This window comes from Hypanus sabinus, chromosome 10 (assembly GCF_030144855.1).
Source record: "Hypanus sabinus isolate sHypSab1 chromosome 10, sHypSab1.hap1, whole genome shotgun sequence".
Classification (NCBI taxonomy): Eukaryota; Metazoa; Chordata; class Chondrichthyes; order Myliobatiformes; family Dasyatidae; genus Hypanus; species Hypanus sabinus.
The window spans coordinates 78,503,489-78,521,814 of NC_082715.1; the positions used below are offsets into that span (position 1 = coordinate 78,503,489).

The following is an 18,326-nucleotide window of genomic DNA, read 5'->3' on the forward strand; positions in this document are numbered from 1 at the left end:
CCTCAGAATCTCCTCCTTCACATGCGGAAATCTCAGAATATTTCTGCACTGTCAATTGTATTTTATACGATGATGCTGTGTCCAGGCAGATTGTATTAACACAAACTTGCCAACTCTCTGTAGTGCAGACCATATTTATTACAAATGTAAAGAGCTCAAGCTTCCTGTGATGAATCATTGCATTGCCTCAAGTAACTGCTATCACGGAGCTTCCTGAACATTGGGTCACAGTGAGTCTGAGAGTTACTTAGTTCTCAGTTCCCTTTATGTTTTTCAGTAGTAAGACTGATGTAAGTGGCCGTCATGGAACTGGTTATTATTTAGTTGCAATGTAGTGTCTTGTCTACTTTGAGGCTGGAACTAGGGGTGTGAGGCCTCCATTGGTCAAGGTCGACCATTGATGTTGTGTCCCAGCCATCTGCACGATGCACGAGCCAGGTCAGTATGACAAGGAGAGAAAGCTATTTTTCATGCAAACTAGTGGAAATAGGGATACTTGGTATAAATAAGACCATTCTTATTTGTGAGAAGAACTATTTCAAACTGTATTGTGTAGTGTTTTACTTTGACATTTGCGTTGGGCTAACCCTAAAAACAAGAAGGGGGAGGAGAAGTAACAAGATCAGTTTTACAGATACATGTGACAGATTTTTGGAAGTGAAGTAAATGAAAGTGAAAGTGATTAGCAGGACAGGCAGTATCTGTAGAGAAAGCAGTTAAGCGATCATTTCAGATGTGCCTCTTGGCATGTAAAGAATCAAGTATTTTTTGTTCTTCCAATTTTGTTTGCTATTGCTCCCACCTCCAAGTGATTTAATTCCCTTTTATGTTTTATCAATTTTTATTTTGACACACAGCAGGGAACAGGCCCTTCCGGCCCAAGCAACCCACCTATCTCAAAGTTGAAAGTAAATTTATTATCGAAGTAGATATATGTCACCATATACTACCCTGAGATTCACTTTCTTACAAGTGTAATCAATAAATCCATAATAGAATAATAGCCATAATAGAATTAATGAAAGACTTCACCAACTCTCCATTCCATCAGAGTGCTAAAGACGATGGACTGTGCCAATACAAAAAAGAAAAACACTAATCATAAATAATAAATACCGAGAATCAGAGATGAGAAGTCCATGAAAGTAATCGCATAGATTGTGGAAACATTTCAGTGATGGGGCGAGGGAAGTTGAGTGCAGTTATCCCCTTTGGTTCAAGAGCCTGAGGTTGAGGGTTAATAACTGTTCCTGAATATGATGCTGTGGGTCCTGAGCCCTCTGTACCACCCTCCTGATGGCAGCAGTGAGAAGAGAGCATGACCTGATTAGTGGGAGTCCCTGATGATGGACGCTGCTTTCCTGTGACAGCATTCCATGTAGGTGTGCTCGATGATGTGCACAGTTTACCCATGATGAACTGGGCCGTATCCACTACTTTTTGTATGATTTACCATGCATGGGCAGTGGTGTTTCCATATCAGGCTGAGATGCAGCCAGTCAATATACTCTCACCACACATCTATAGAAGTTTATCAAAATTTTAGATGTCATGTCAAATCTTTGCAAACTCCTAAGGAAGTAGAGATGCTGCCATGTTTTCTTTGTAATTGCACTTGTGTGCTGGGCCCAGGACAGTTCTGAAATAATAGCACCATGGAATTTAAAGTTCCTGACTGTCTCCACCTCTGATCTTCTAATGAGGACTGGCTCATGGACCTCTACTTTCCTCCTCCTGAAGTTAATAATCAGCTCCTTGGTCTTGCTGATATTGAATAAGAGGTTGTTGTTTTCGTACCACTCAGCCAGATTTCAGTCTCCCTCTTATATGCTGATTTATCACCACCTTTGATTCAGTGGTACTAATTAATCACATGACAATTTACAACAACCAAATAACCTGCTACCCAGTATGTTTGTGGTCTGTGGGAGGAAACCAGACTATCTGGAGGAAATTCACAGGGTTAACAGAGATAATGTACAAATTCCTTATAGACAGCACCAGAATTGAATTCCAAACTCTGGAGCACTCTGAGCTAGAAAACCGACACGCTTGCTGCAGCACCACCGTGGCACGCAATGTCTGTGGTTTTTCCTCTGCATGGTTTTTTCAGGCGTTTTAAACACATCTCTGCTGTACGTATGCATATTTTTCCCTCTGACCTTTGTTGGGTCTTGCTGTTCATTCAGATCATCTGTCAGTTCTGAAGAAGGGTCTGCACTTGAAATGCTGACTGAGTTGTTCTATATATAACCTCTGAGTGCTGGCAGCATTTTCTGTTTTTGTTTTAGTGCTCCATATTCTGAGCTTGGCTGGGAAACAATGTAAATTCAGTATGAGATTGTGGGATTTTCATGATATTTCCACCTGATTACATTTTTTATTCTGTTGACTCTTTTTACACTAAAATAAGAATTTGATGTGTGATTATATCATAATCAGTTGTTAAAAATGGTTATATTTAGCACAGTTATCTTCCAATCAGTTAAGCTGGGATGAAATTCAAGTTCAAGTAATAGAACCAAATGAAACAATATTCCTCCAGACCACGATGCATCTATAATTCATACATCACACGTAGCACATAAAAACAAAATATTGACACAAATAAGTTAAGAAAATATAATTCAAAATGCATGTGAAGAGCACAGCCCAGGTAAATAGTAAAAAGTAGACAGCTCGCTGTCCCAGTGATGAGACTGCAGTGCTGGCAGGGTATTCATTAGTTGAAGACCGAGTTGTTGAGTCCTTGATTGCAAAAAGAGCTTGCCATGTCTCCCAGTTTAATTTGATACATAACAGAGTGGTTCTGTTCAAAATGCAAGGTTTTGAGATTATGTGGAATAGGATTCCAGAGCAAAGTTCCAAGTCACTGTCTTGCTCGTGAGAATGACCTCTGTCTTTGGGAATGATTTGTGTAATCCAATTCTGAAAGAACAATCTTTGCCATTGAATGCAGATACAAAGCTGAAAGTAGCAGTTCAAAGTGTGACCATCCCCTCCAATTAAAAAGGTAAACAACATTTTAATATTGAACATAATGCACCATTCTCTACTGCATTGGAATATTGCCAGCAAAGACATAATCTGTATTGTAGTTTTAGAGTAACCCATACAGAATGCTAAACATAGAAAATAGGTGCAGGAGTAGGCCATTCAGCCCTTTGAGCTTGCATCGCCATTCAGTATGATCATGCCTGATCATCCAACTCAGAACCCTGTACCTGCTTTCTCTCCATACCCTCTGATCCCTTTAGCCTCAAGGGCCATATCTAACTTCCTCTTAAATATAGCCAATGAACCGGCCTGAACTGTTTCCTGTGGCAGAGAATTCCACAGATTCACCACGCTCTGTGTGAAGAAGTTTTTCCTCATCTCGGTCCTAAAAGGCTTCCCCTTTATCCTTAAACTGTGATCCCTCGTTCTGGACTTCCCCAACATCGGAAACAATCTTCCTGCATCTAGCCTGTCCAATCCCTTTAGAATTTTATACGTTTCAATAAGATCCCCCCTCAATCTTCTTAATTCCAATGAGTATAAGCCTAGTCGATCCAGTCTTTCTTCATATGAAAGTCCTGCCATCCCAGGAATCAATCTGGTGAACCTTCTCTGTACTCCCTCTATGGCAAGAATGTCTCTCCTCAGATTAGGGGACCAAAACTGCACATAATATTCTAGGTGCGGTCTCACCAAGGCCTTGTACAACTGCAGTAGAACCTCCCTGCTCCTGTACTCAAATCCTTCATACCATTTGCCTTTTTCACCGCCTGCTGTACCTGCATGCCCACCTTTAATGATTGGTGTACAATGACACCCAGATCTCGTTGCATCTCCCCTTTTCCTAATCGGCCACCGTTCAGATAATAATCTGTTTTCCTGTTCTTACAACCAAAGTGGATAACCTCACATTTATCCACATTAAATTGCATCTGCCATGAATTTGCCCACTCACCTAACCTATCCAAGTCACCCTGCATCCTCTTAGCATCCTCCTCACAGCTAACACCGCCACCCAGCTTCGTGTCATCCGCAAACTTGGAGATGCTGCATTTAGTTCCCTCGTCTAAATCATTAATATATATTGTAAACAACTGGGGTCCCAGCACTAAGCCTTGCGGTACCCCACTAGTCACTGCCTGCCATTCTGAAAAGGTCCCGTTTACTCCCACTCTTTGCTTCCTGTCTGCCAACCAATTCTCTATCCACATCAATACCATACCCCTAATACCGTGTGCTTTAAGTTTGCACACTAATCTCCTGTGTGGGACCTTGTCAAAAGCCTTTTGAAAATCTAAATATACCACATCCACTGGCTCTCCCCTATCCACTATTCCCTATTCCCTATAAAGGAATTCAGCAGGTCAGTCAACATCTATGGAGAGGAATAAAAAGTCAATGCTTTATCAGGGCTTGGTCTTTATTCCTGTGCACAGGTGCTGCCTGAGCTGCAGAGTTCCTCCAGCAATATGTTTGTGTTCCTCTGGATTTCCAGAATCTGCAGAATCTCTTGTGTTTATTTGTTGTAGTTTTGTTACTGGACATGATTTGTAGCCTTTAAAATATCATTGGATAAAAGCTCTCTGTTTTAAGAAGTTAATCAAATTCCTCAGGTGAATTGCAGCATGTTAAAGCATCGTGGTTGTGCTGTGCATAAAGAAATCATAAGCATGTTTTGTGGGGTTTATTTTGGCAAGATTGGTACTCAGTTTCATTCTTAAGCAATTACTTTGAAATATAAATTGCATATATCAAATGTCACTTTTGAAATGAGAGATGGACTTTTGTTACGAAGCGGTGGATCAGCAGGATACTTTGTTTCTGACAATCTGTGTTGTGCTAATCCTATTGCCACTGGTGCCATGCTTGGCTCTACCCCAGTAGAGTGCTGATGTGTTAAAGAGCTCTTAGTCCTGAAATCCAAACGCTAACAGGTGTGTACCCAGCCTGTGTGTTTTTAAAAAAAATTGACCTCTCTGTTCAGAATAAATGATGCTGTGCCTAGAACCCAGCACGAGTCATTGCCCTCCAGTGGGATTCAAACAGTAATAAAGCAATGCCCAATTTGGTGTAGATTGACTATGTACAAAGGCAGGTTGTGGTACCCTAGCCACCTCTGGTAATGCCCAGATCCTACTGTTCTTCTCATTGCCTCCTTTTGAATGTGTCAGAAGCTGTTGTCTGACCTGTGTAGCTTGACCTACTTGAATACCTACTACCATAGAGAAATAAAACCAGAAGATATGGGAGCAGAATTGGGCCATTCAGCCCATTGAGTCTGCTCCGCCATTTCAACATGGATGATTTATTATCTCTCAATCCCATTCTCCTGCCTTCTCCCCATCACCTTCTAATCGAGAAACGATCAATCTTTGTTTTAAATATACCCAGTGACTTGGCCTCCACACACATCGGTAGCAATGAATTCCACAGATCCACCACTCTCTGGCTAAAGAAATTGTTTCTCATCCCTGTTCTACAAGGAGATCCTTTTATTCTGAGGCTGTGCCCTCTGGTCACCACTCTATCTAGATTTTTCAATATTTAGCTGGTTTCAATGAGATTTCTCTCCCTCCCCCACCCCATTCGTCTAAACTCCAGCAAGTATGTTCCCAGAGCCATGAAGCACTTCCCATACGTTAACCCGTTCATTCCTGGGATAATTCTTATGAGCCTTTTCTGGATCCTCCCCAATGACGGCACATCATTATATTTGGCTGAAAACTGCTCATAGTCACTGTCCTCCATCTAAAGCCTCTATGTTGCCATAGAGAAACTTGAATTGAACGGAATTGACTTTATTACTTGCATCCTTCATATACATGACGAGTAAAAATCTTTACTTCTGCGATGCAGAGAGAGCAGTGCAGTTAGATGAGAAAGGGCAGGAGGTGATTAAAGTCAAATAAAAAGAATTAGCTTTATTTGTCACATGTGATTGGAACCTGCAGTGAAATGTGACGTTTGCGTCAGTAGCCAACACAGTCTGAGAGCAGCTGGCAAGTGTTGCCACGCTTCTGGTGCCAACATAGCTTGCCCACAACTTACTAACCGTAACTGTACGCCATTGGAATGTGAGAGGAAACCCATGCAATCATGGGGAGAACATCGTTGTGGACAGCAGTGGAAATTGAACCTGGATTGCTGGCACTGTAAAGTGCCATCCTAACCACTAAGCTACCATGCCACTGTAGGATCCAGGCACTTTGATCTGCGAGTGCCCAGCAATGCCTGCACAGGGCACATTTATTGCTGAGTGGCTGCACCACTCGGCCTAGCCCTCACAGGTAACTCACACTCAGCCAAATGATGATGAAAATTCTCTTTTTATGATTTCATTGCTGTGGAGCCCCAGCAAAATCTGAAGATTTAGTTAAAGTCGTGGCACAGCATTGAAAGGGGAGTACTAGTGTTCGGGTCAGGTTTCCAGTGCTTTCAATGACATACCTTTCTATATGTGATAATACCATACCCCTTTTAGCTTCACTGTGCACTCGAACACCAGTGTACTTTAACTCTTTGTATTCTTGAAGGCAGTCATTGTTTTTCAATCATTTCTACCAACCTCAAGAAGGCTGAACTAAGTAGGATGGCTGCTGCTTCCCGCCATTAGATGAAATTTCCATCTAATTAACTGATTTCCCCATTCAAAAGTAACTTCTCAAAAACCTCATCTCACTCCCACTAACCCCTAACTTCTCTACTAGGAGCATGCCCTTGCTTTGGATGCAAATCATGAGAGTTCATCCCAATACTTGACCAGTAAATTATTCAATATTCCTTTGTTTACTTTTATTTTTTCATTATGAAAAATAAGAAACGTGTTTTAGAGCACATTACAGGCAATCCCCAGGAAATGAATGGGTTCTATTTTTACAGAGCTCCACAAGTCATAAAATATTTCAAAATCACTCAATGCAATAACCACAGCTCCACAGGACCATACTGAGAAACACATAGGACAGTGCTAAGAAAAAGCAATTACCTGAAACTGCAAAGAGAAAGGGGAAGCTAGATCTGCCATTCATAAGAACAAAATTTAATGTTATTATAGGAGCTCATTCGTATGTAAAGAGTGTCTATAAGTCAGATGTTTGTAACCTGTGAAACAGCCTGTATTAAGCTAGTGTAGTAATGTACTTGTGATTTGTCCGAAGTACAAACATCCACACACGTTATGTTAATATTCCACCCTATCTAATCATTGGTAGTGTTTGAAAATGATTTTTATCGTTTTGCATGTCTTGAGACACTCTGATATTCTGCATGCATGATCTCATCTCTGGTGCAATTTCATTATAGCCCTGATGAAGAAGATTCATCTTCATCCAGTGATGAAGATGATGAAGACAGACGATTAAGTGATGAATTAATTGGCAAAATTGTCTGTGTAGAGTGTACGAATGGAGACAAAAGGAAGACATCCCGGTACCCAGCTCTGGTGAGCATTTTTTAAAACACTTAAACTTTTGAATGAAGGTGAGAATTTACCCATTTTTGGTATTTAGATAGGCACTAGCTTGGTATTTTCCTCTAATTCCCAATCAGAAGGCAACTGAATTAGATCATGGTTGTGTCTGGATATCCCATTTTTTCCCTGATTTCAAAGTATTAGAAGTTGTCTTGCTTGTGCACTGATAGCAGCTGCAGCCTTGGCTGACAGCTGCTCTCTCATTTGTGCACTGCCCACTGGGAAGTGTGTTAGCACTGTTAAAGTGATTTCTTCATGGCTAGCTACCATGGAAACAAGAAAACAGGATTGATGGAGAGTGGGAAATGGAAAAAGATGGTGTTAAGGGGAGGGTCTCAGTAGAGGGGCCATTCCAAATAATGGATCAGTCCAGTTAGACCCTTTTATGATTGGACTGCTCCATAGCGATCTTTATCTATGTCAAAAATATACTTTATAGTGAATGCAATCAGTCCATGTCTGTCTTTATATTCATTATCCAATCGTATCAATGCATTCTCTTGCAACGCATCAGTGCCCCACATAGAACGTAGAATACTACGGCGCAGTACAGGCCCTTCAGCCCGTGTTGTGCTGACATTTTAACCTATCAATCTGTTTCTCTCCTACATAGACTTCCATTTTTCTTTCATCCACATGCCTGTCTAAGGCTCTTTCTCTATCTCATGTTCTTGATATTTATCGCTTACTGTACATATTTATTATTATTATTGTTGTTGTATTTGTACAATTTGTTGTCCTTTGCACATTGGTTGTTTGTCAGTCCTGTTGGGGATGGGGGTGGCGGTCTTTCATTGGTTCTATTGTGTTTTTTATATTTACTGTGAATGCCTGCAAGAAAATGAATCTCAGGGTTGTATATGGTGACATATATGTACTCTGATAATAAATTTACTTTGAAGTGTGAAGAGTCTCTTAAATCTCCTTAATGCAGGGGTTCCCAACCTGGGATCCATAGACCCCTTGCTTAATGGTATTGGTACATAGCGTAGAAAAGTTTGGGAACTCCTCCCCTAATGTATCTGCCTCTACCACCACCCTGGGAAATGCATTCCATGCACTTACCACTCTGTATTTTTAAAAAAAATAATACACAATCTCTGACATCCCTTTTATACTTTCCTCCAATTGCCTTAAAATTATGCTGTCTCGCATCTACATCTTGGGGAAAAGGCACGGGCTCTCTCATCTTGTACATCTCTATCAAATCACCTCACAATCTACCCTCCAAAGAGCTCAACCTTTCCTCATAAAACATGCTCTCTAATTCAGGCAGTATCCTGGTAAGCCTCCTCTGCACCCTCTTTAAAACATTCACATCCTTCCTATAATAAGTACCAGAACTGCAGGTGTGTTCTAATCAGTGTTTAATAGAGTTGCATTAAAACCAAGTATCTTAACCCTGTACTCTACCTTCAAATTCGACCTTTCAATGTGTATCGCTTCACACGTTTCCAGATTGACTTCTGTTTGCCACTTCTTAGCCTAGGCCTGCATTATCAATATTCTGTTGTAACCAGCAATGACCTTCTGCACTGCCAGCCTCCTGCCCCATCCACTGTGCCACCGGCTTTAGTTTCCTTCTTACAACAAATACTCATGTTCAAAGCTCAAAGTAAATTTGTATATTGTTTGAGTGGCTGTTATACATGACCTAGCTATTCAGTATCCAGTGGCAGCAAGGCCCTTGGCTGTGGCTCTTCCCGACAGCCTTTGCGATCACTGCACCTTTATACATTTGTCTCTCACCACATACCTCCCTGCCCTGGAATATGCATTCACATAGGGACATCTCCTGACACAGGGAGACGACAAAACTACCAAAGAGTGTCTTCCACCTAGTTGATGATCTTCTAGCAGTGTATATCTCGGTGTGCATCCCTGCGGATCAGATCTTGACATAAACCAGCTATTTCAAAAATAAACTTAATTCACAGTAAAACAGTCTTTCTTTATATTTACAGTATTGTCAAGTCTATACAAGACTACAAGACATAGGAACAGAATTAGGCCATTCTGCTCCTTAGAGGCTGCTCTGCCATTTGACCATAGCTGATTTATTTTCGCTCTCAACCCCATTCTCCCCATTCATAGTGTTATCAAGTCTATAAATTCATAGGAGCTACACTGCAGCTCTTTGATGTTGCTTATTGTAATTTATATTTTGTATGTATTGCACTGTACTGCTGCCACAAACAAAAATTTCACAACATGTCAGTAATAATAAAGCTGACTCTGATTCTAAGCTGGTTCCTTTGATTCTTTATGCTGTTCACAAAGTGATAATACACAACAGCAAGTTAACATTTTTGGGATGTGAGAGGAAATATCCAAAGTCACAGAGAGAGCATGCAAACTCCATACAGGCAGCACTCAAGGTCAGGATCGAATCTCTTGAGCTGTAAGGCAGCAGCACTAACTGCTGCACCACTTGCCATCCTTTTTAAGTAAGTAATTAAAATATTGAGGAAGCTTAAGATCTCAGATTAAAGCTCACTACATTTGTCTAACAGAAAAATCAGAATTGTAGTTAATCTTTTGAAATTAACCAAAGACACACGCCAGGGAGGAGTTCATTTAAGGATGTCAGTATGGAAACAATCCCCTTCAATGAGTTTATGTATGAGTTACTATCTTTAGTTCACATTCTATCATGTTGTTTTATTTTATTCTATGTACATCTTGATAAACAAAAATCATTTTTGTTTCTACAGGTTATTTCACCAGACTGCAGTGATGAAGTCACAGTGAAAAAGGACAGCGTTTTAGTTCGCTCATTCAAGGATGGGAAATTGTAAGTCCTTTCATAGATCATGTTGCAAAAAGCCATGCTTGACTCAGAGCTCTTGTAGCATGGATTTAATCCTGAAATCTAGTCCAACAGAAAACCCAGCATTGCATCTAATACACACGACACTTGCATTCTGTTGTTGGAAACCCCACTGCCAAAATGTGCTTAATCTCAACGGGGCTGAGCACTCCTTTCCTTGTCATCATATGCTTAAGGACATTAAAAAGGTAAGAAATAGAAGCAGAAGTGAGCGGTGGCTGAGCTTGAGTAAGATTAGTTAATATTTGCTGGTGTTTAGAAGAACAAGAATGATGATATCATTGAAGTATATAAAATGAGGAAAGGGAATGGAATTGTGGATACTGCTTGATCCTTGTTTTGGCGGAAAGTTCTAGAATGGGGGGAATGATAATTTAAATATAAGGGCCCATTACTGAAATGTTTCAAAAAATTCTGATTTTATTTAAGGGTGTAAAAGGTTATGGGGAGGAGGCAAGAGATTGGAGTTGAGAGGGATAATAAATCAGCCATCGTGGAATGGCAGAGCAGGCTCTGTGGGCCAAATGGCCTAATTCTGCTTCCATGTCGTATGGTCTTGATGTGGACTGATTTTTAAAGTAGATAATTTGTTATGCAGGCTGCCAGTCTTTATAATTGTCACAAATGGTTGTGGATGCTTAGCTGTTGAGGACTTGCACATCTGAGATTGATGGCTGTTTGGAATGAGGCAGTATGGGAAACGGGCAGGAAAGTAGACCTGGGTTACAGGACTGCCCAGGCATCCTTCAACTGCAGGAAAATACAAAAGCAATCTTGTATTCCGTATAATAGTAAAGCAAGATTCTTCTGTACTCTTAAGCATGTCTTATGAAGGTAGTTTGAGTGAGCTAATGCTTTTTGCTTTGGAGCGATGGCCGACTGACAGAGACTTTTTCCCAGGGCGGAAATGGCTAATAAGAGGGAGCAGAATTTTAAAGAAATTGGAGGGAAGTATAGTGGGGAAGTTAGAAGTAAGTTCATTATATATAGGGTGGTGGATTTCTGGAACACCTAGACAGGCATGGTAGTAGAGGCAGATACATTAGGGGAATCTAAGAGCATCTTTGGTAGAGACATTGATGATAGAAAACTAGAGTGTTAAAGAGGGAAGGATTAGGTTATAGATTAAAAGGTGAGCACAAAATCATGTCTCAAAAGGGCCCCGACACCTTATGCTTTCCAATCTGGTCTGGTGCCTTTATCGTTGTCCAGACATCCAGTTCAATCACTTTGATATGTTCTGGGGACTGATGATTTGCTACTTCGCTGTAAAATGTATTTAATTTTCCCACCCTTCTAAGCAATGCAGCTGAGGGTCTTGCACTCATCTCTGTGGCACACAATAAATTACAGCAGTCAATCTGAAAAGACCCTTTTGTTTCTATTCCTTTGGCATTTCCTCTGTCTGTACACATAATTCCAAACCTATAATCCCGTATCTTAGAATATTTGGATGGGTACTGAATCAATTGCCGTTTGAAAACTCTTAAATACTGGGCATGATAGTGCCTAACACAGACTTGCCACTCATAATGCCAAATATCTGGAGATCCTTTCACAGGAGGCAAAGCTGAGGCAGGGCTTTGCCTTTTCTCTAAGCTGCAGAGTTTTACTTTAATTGTTTTTAACCTATAAGGAGTTAAGAAAATAGTTTTTCTTTAAAAAAAAACAAAAATTTAAAAAAAATTAAAAATTAAGTTAATCAAAACATTTTCAAATCAGTAGAAATTTTAGAGAAAAGTAATTAAAATGCATTTGTCCTGCCCATTCTCCAGGTTAAGAATCCCCATTAAGACGAGTGAGATATCCCATCCTGCTGGTGAAAGACTGGAGAGGCTTATTCTCTCATGAAATGCTGGGGAAATCCCAGTGCGATTGGGCTCCACTATTAATTCCATGTTGGGTTCAGCAATGAACTAGTGTGCAAATGTCATTCAGAAAGTCCCTAACTTACCAGCTAGTCTGTCTAAGCCCCGCACCTGCTTGGGAATGGATGAGTGCTGGAAGTTCCCTTAAGGACTACTGGTCACAGCCTGCGTGACATAGCCTTCCAAATGAGTTGATAGATGAGGAAACAAGTAATGATGTTACTGGTTTCTCTTTATGGCATTAAAGGTCTGATGGGCAGTAGCTTCTAATTGTTTTGTAGTCAGTAGAGTAACACTGCCACTGAAAGTGAAAACATCGATCTAACACTTCAGAATCTGTTTGGCATTATTTCTGTCTCTGCTCCTCTGTTCCCTGTTCATCATTCTCTGGGGTTCCCTGATACTGTCCTCTCATTGCCTTTGAACCCTCTTTAGCCTGCCATGTCAGCAAAATCCTTTAGCCTGATGTATCAGCATGTTGGCCTCTAGTGAAGATGGTGCAATGCTCCTTCTGTTGACATCTTCTGGATAGATCATGAAACCATATATTTCACTACTTTTATGTCTTTTACATTGAATGTGATTCTGGAACTGCTGGAGCCTGTGATTTGCAATTGGGAAATCATTTTGGGCGTTCCAGTGCTCTGCAGTCTCCGAGAGGATACCGGCAAGCAGAGATGGCAAGTGCAGGCAGACTGTGGGCTGATGTTCAACGTTAAAGCTTCCATTGTTCTTTGATTAAAGCAATGAGGGAGATTGAAACATCGAGGTGAATGCAGAAGTTTGGAGATCGTTTTTGTGTTTTAGTGCTCTGCAGTCTCCGAGAAGATTCCAGGAGGCAGAGACAGCATTTACGAACTTCATGGCAAGGAGGCTGCAGGTCAGGGTGCATGCTGTTGTTCAACTCCATTTCACCGATTAAAGCTTCCAATGCTCACCAATCAAAGTGATGAGGGAGATTGAAACATCGAGGTGAATGTGGAAGGTGAGCACCGGCTGCCTGCCTTTTGATCACTGGGAATCACTCTGCTACCTGAGAGGGGAGAGCCTGACGCTGGGCCCAGAGAATGGTACCCAGGTTTTCTGCATTTTTGGATATGGACTTCAATCTTATAGTTTTTTATATTCTGTGTTTTTTCACCTAATCTTTCTCATTTTTTTGTATGCGGGGGGTGAGGGATTTGGGGGTTGATGATTGTGCTGCTGTACTTTCTCTTTCTTGGTTTTGTGGCTACCTGGAGAGGAAAAATTTCACATTGAAAATAATAAATAAACCTTTAATACAAACAGTTTTTGAAGCCTATTGTCTCACATGCAAACTTTTCCATTCTTAATTTGCAGAGGTTGTGTCATCATGTTCCCTCACATAAACAAAGCAGTGAGCAGATGGGTTAAAACAGATTAAATAGTCCAGCCTTATTTGCTGCATATACATCAAAATATACAGTGAAATTTAATTTTGAACATCCTCAACACAAATGACAAGTTTAATTGTCATTCTATCATGCGCATGTATATAGCTAAATGAAACAACATTCCTCTGGGGCCAAGGTGCAAAACTTGAACCAACTTTAAGCCATGTTTCTGCAAGAACAGCCCGCAGCAGTTGCTCATATTGCATTGTGCAGCCACAGACGAATGCAAATGCCGCAAACAGAGCATGCCCACAACTTGCTAACCCTAACCTGTACGCCTTTGGATTGTGGAAGGAAACCGGAGCACCTGGAGAAAACCCATGTTTTCATGTGAATAACGTACAAACTCCTTACAGACAGTGGCAGGAATTGAATCCGGATCTTACAGTGTTACCTAACTGCTGCACTATTGTGCTGATGCCATTAAGAATGCACTTCCAAAGAATTATGTAAATTCACTGCATGGAGACAAACTCTTGGCCCATGGAAGTATTTATGTTGCACTCATGCCATTCCTTATCTTTGTTTCTGCTCTTTTGACCTTAATTCTCTGTCTGATTTGTTACCTAGAGTGGCTGTGCCCAGGAAGGACATCGCAGAATTTGACAGTGAGATGGCCTCAAAGTATGATGCAGCTATGAAGGAAGGTAATAAGAATGTTGTGTTATCATGCCAAGCTAATAGGCAGAAAATGGGAAAGTTCATGTTCTGCTGCAGGAATGAGATTTGGTTAGTTTATTGGAATTGATTGGTTAAGCTTCCTTCACCTTCCAGCCTCTGCAGCATATTCTCACTTGTATCATTCACCCTACCCCCTTCGTCTGGATCTCATCACCATTCCCTCTTTGCTTACTCCATCCCCCTCCCGAAAAACAGAACACAGTACAGGCCCTGCAGTCCACGATGTTGTGTCCAGATTTTAACCTACTTCAACATCAATCTAAACCTTCCCTCTTACAAAGCTCTTCATTTTTCTTTCATCCATGTGCCTGTTTAAGATTAAATGCCCCTATGTATCTTCACGATTACCACCCCCAGCAGAGCACAACCTCTGACTCCATCCACCCACCCCTCCACCAATCACCTTAAAATTATTCTCCCTGGTATTAACTGTTCTGTCCCTGGGAAAATGTCTCTGGCTGTCCTCTCAATCTATTCCTCTTATCATCTTGTTCACCTTTATCAAGTCACCTCTCGTCCTCCTCCTCTCCAAAGATAAAAACCCTGGCTTGCTCAACCTTTTCTCATAAGGCATGCTCTCTAATCCAGGCAGCATCCTGGTAAATCTCCTCTGCACAAACATGTAATATTAAATGTATTTTCTGCACCCTTATGCCAACACATCCCAAAATCTAACCAACACCCGAGGATGTTACTTTACTGTAACTAATTTTTGCAAAAAAACGAATCAACTTTAAAAACATAGTCATGAGTATTTGAGTGTGTTTTTCAGCTTTGGACCAGGCTCTAGAATTCTTGAAGAGCGGAACCATTCCCCACAACTGGAAGACTGAGTTGAAGGAAGAGAGTTCAAGCAGTGATGAAGAGGAATGTGATGACGAAGAGGAGAGCAGTGAGGAGGAGGTGAGTAAATTGTTTCAGAAAGGGAACTAATCAAATAATGTCTTCTCTTCTCATTACTGCCATTGGGAAGGAGGTACAGAAGTCTCAATTCCCACATTACCAGGTTCAGGGGCAGTTGTTACCCCTCAACCATCAGGCTCCTGAAACAGCATGAATAATATTGTTCACCTCATCTTTGAATGAATTCCACAGCCTATGGACTCAATTTCAAGGACTCTACATGTCATGTTCTTAGTATTATTTATTTACTTATTTATTGTTTTTTTTCTTATATTCGCACAGTTCATCTTTAACATATTGGTTGTTTTTCAGTCTTTGTGAGTAGCTTTTCAATGACTGTTGTATTTCTTTGTTCTACTGTGAATGTCTGCAAGAAAATAAATTTCAAGGTAGTATATGTGATATATACCTACTTTGATGACAAATGTACTTAGAACTTTGAATAATTTTTGTTCTTAATTTTTTTTATTTGCAACTGTTTTTCACAGATAACCTCTATTCAGCTTAATTTCCATTGCACTTCCCAGACTGGCGAAGCATTAGGTGATGAAATCTAAACTCTCAGTGCCTTTTACCTAACACTTAACATTTTAGGAATATCTTCTTCCTCTCTGCCATCAGACTTTTGAATGGTCCATGAACACTACCTCACCTTTTGCTCTCTGTTTGCATTACTTCTTTTCATATTTCTTGCTGTAATTGATGTAATGTTTTTGTGAATGGATGAAGAGCATAACCACATCAGCAGAGTGACAGTAGCTATACCAGTCAATGAGGAAGAAAAAATAAAAAGGCACAGGTCCTCACCAGCTCACGAACAGCTATCGGGCAAGAAGCCATATCAAAACTGGGGAGGACCTGTATCGCTAACACGGTTTAATGAAATGAGTATAAGAAAGCTCATGATGTCTGAATTTTTATGAATCTTTTGAGCAAAGTAATTGCTGCAAATTTGACATTTGATACTGGATTACACATACAAGCAGACCATGTTACTTTCAGAAGGCATTGCTTTCACTCTTGGTTTAATGTAAGGATGAGATTTCAGGATATTTGCAGGCACATGATAAAATAGGCCAAAGTCAGCAAGGTTTCTTTAAGTGGAAGAGTTAATGGATATTGTTTACTTGGATTTTCAGAAGGCCTTTAACAAGGTGCCACAAATGAGGCTGCTAAACAAGATAAGATATATAAAATTATGAGGAATATGGATAGGGTAGATACAAGCAGGCTATTTCCACTGAGGTTGGATGAGACTAGAACTAGAAGTCGTAGTTCATTCTTTCTACTTCTAATATTCCTATATTCGTGCACTTGTAGTACTACTGTGACACTGCACTTTCCTTTGGGACCTAATAAAGTATTTATCTATCTATCCTAAATACTCATGAGCCCAAAATAATCTATATCCTTTCATTGATGAAGAATTCAAATTATCAAAAAAAAGCAAATTGTGTTTGTTATGCAGCATTATAAAGGGGGGAAACAATCATAGTTGTTCCTTCCGGTGGTTTTACTGGTGTTACGAACCCCGTAACTGGGTCACTTACCAGCAAAGATGGAGACGTCCATTGAAGTCTGATGGTACTATTTTTAACAGTATTTATTAGTAAAAATACACAAAAATAATATCAATGCAAATATACAGATAATATCCGTCGTCAATACTAAATCTAAAAGTGCGGGTATAATAATAATCAATAAGAAATAAGCTCTATCGTTGTCTAGGGGATAATGTATTGTCCGATGGAAATATAAAGTTCACTCAGTTCATGCAGGCTGTAGCCGTTGGGGACCGCTGTGTTGCAATGGTTGGAGAGAGAGAGAGATTTTTGAGAAAAACTTGCCAACTTTCCTTTTATGATTTTGATTCGTCAGGAGTCTCGTTGTCGTGGTCTTTCACTTGTGGTCTCTCCTTTAGCTAAACCGTTCTTCCATGATGAGCCCGCCACCCTGGCGAGGGAAGACGCACACGAGCTCTCACCGTCCTTCGCTATAAAACGCTACCACGGGATTTCTAGCGTTTCTCCTGGTGCGTCTAAAGGGGTTGTTCCCCAGACCCCCTTTTATCCTCACTCACGGGGTCTCAGATGTCAATCAGGTTGGGATGATGCAATCCCTCAACCAGACCACTCTGGTTGTCCCCTGAGGGGTTTCAATGAATAGTACAGTACTCAATACACAATTCCGTCTCCAAAAGATAATGGCCATTATCAGTGGTTCCGTTCCACTGAGACCAGGACACATTCCAAACCTTGTGTATTCTGCATTTCTCCCTCTCATTTCCTGGGTCCCAGACCCGAATTAATAGCGATCTTGCGATTCTCAAAAAGGAGGGGGCGACTTTGTACCCTTTGGCCCCTCAGAGTTGCTTCACATTCATAACACTGGTCTTGAGCTAGTTGCTAGCAGAATAAGCATGTCTGCTTAGGCCATCAGCTGGCTCAAGCTTACTGACCAGAGGCGTGATGGGGGAAAAAAGGTTCTGTTGCTTTTATAACTTCCCTACAATTCCATCTTTTTCTCCACATCGCTTTTATTGTCTGTATGTGTCAAGTGCCCTGATTCAACTCTTGCCTTGAAATTTTTTGTTTAGATTTTGCTCTCAGCACTTTATATTTTTTAATCTAAAAATCAAATTTTTATGTATTTTTCTCACTTTATCCCCTGTGCATTGCCTACCATTTCCTGCCTCCACACCAAATATTTAGGAAGAGGTGGAGCCTTTTCCAGAGGAGCGGGAGAATTTCTTGCAACAACTGTACAAGTTCATGGAGGATCGAGGTGAGTGGACTTGTCTTGCCTCTTTTTTAAAACTTTTTAAACCGTGATCTGTGATCATCTAGTAAAATGGTAATGATGCTGTCAGAACATCATTATGATTGAAAGAGTTTAGGATGTTGCTGAGACTTGAAGATCGAAGTTATAAGGAAAGGTTGAATAGATTAAGACTGTATTCCCTGGAGCATAGGAGAATGAGGGGAGATTTGATAGAGGTATATAAAATTATGAGGAATTTGGATAGGGTAGATACAAGCAGGCTATTTCCACTGAGGTTGGATGAGACTAGAACTAGAAGTAGTAGATTAGGAGTGAAAGGTGAACTCTTTAAGGGGATCATGAGGGGGAAGTTATTCACTCAGAGGGTCATGAGAGCGTGT

General features: G+C 40.6%; 1 protein-coding gene across 6 annotated transcripts in view; it reads left to right on the forward strand.

Annotated features, from left to right (window-relative positions):
- The window catches only part of arid4b (AT-rich interaction domain 4B), a 141,428-nt gene that overhangs the window by 60,862 nt on the left and 62,240 nt on the right, over positions 1–18,326 (forward strand). For 5 of the 6 annotated variants that reach the window (XR_009514366.1, XM_059982175.1, XM_059982176.1 and 2 more), the window contains exons 8-13: positions 2,960–3,013; positions 7,300–7,438; positions 10,183–10,262; positions 14,152–14,228; positions 15,035–15,165; positions 17,877–17,949. Coding sequence is in view for 5 of the 6 variants with exons in the window: in XM_059982175.1 (XP_059838158.1) it covers positions 2,960–3,013; positions 7,300–7,438; positions 10,183–10,262; positions 14,152–14,228; positions 15,035–15,165; positions 17,877–17,949 (554 nt within the window). In the remaining variant the exon portion in view is untranslated. The remainder of the gene's footprint in view (positions 1–2,959; positions 3,014–7,299; positions 7,439–10,182; positions 10,263–14,151; positions 14,229–15,034; positions 15,166–17,876; positions 17,950–18,326) is intronic. The other variant, XM_059982174.1, reaches the window with a different exon arrangement.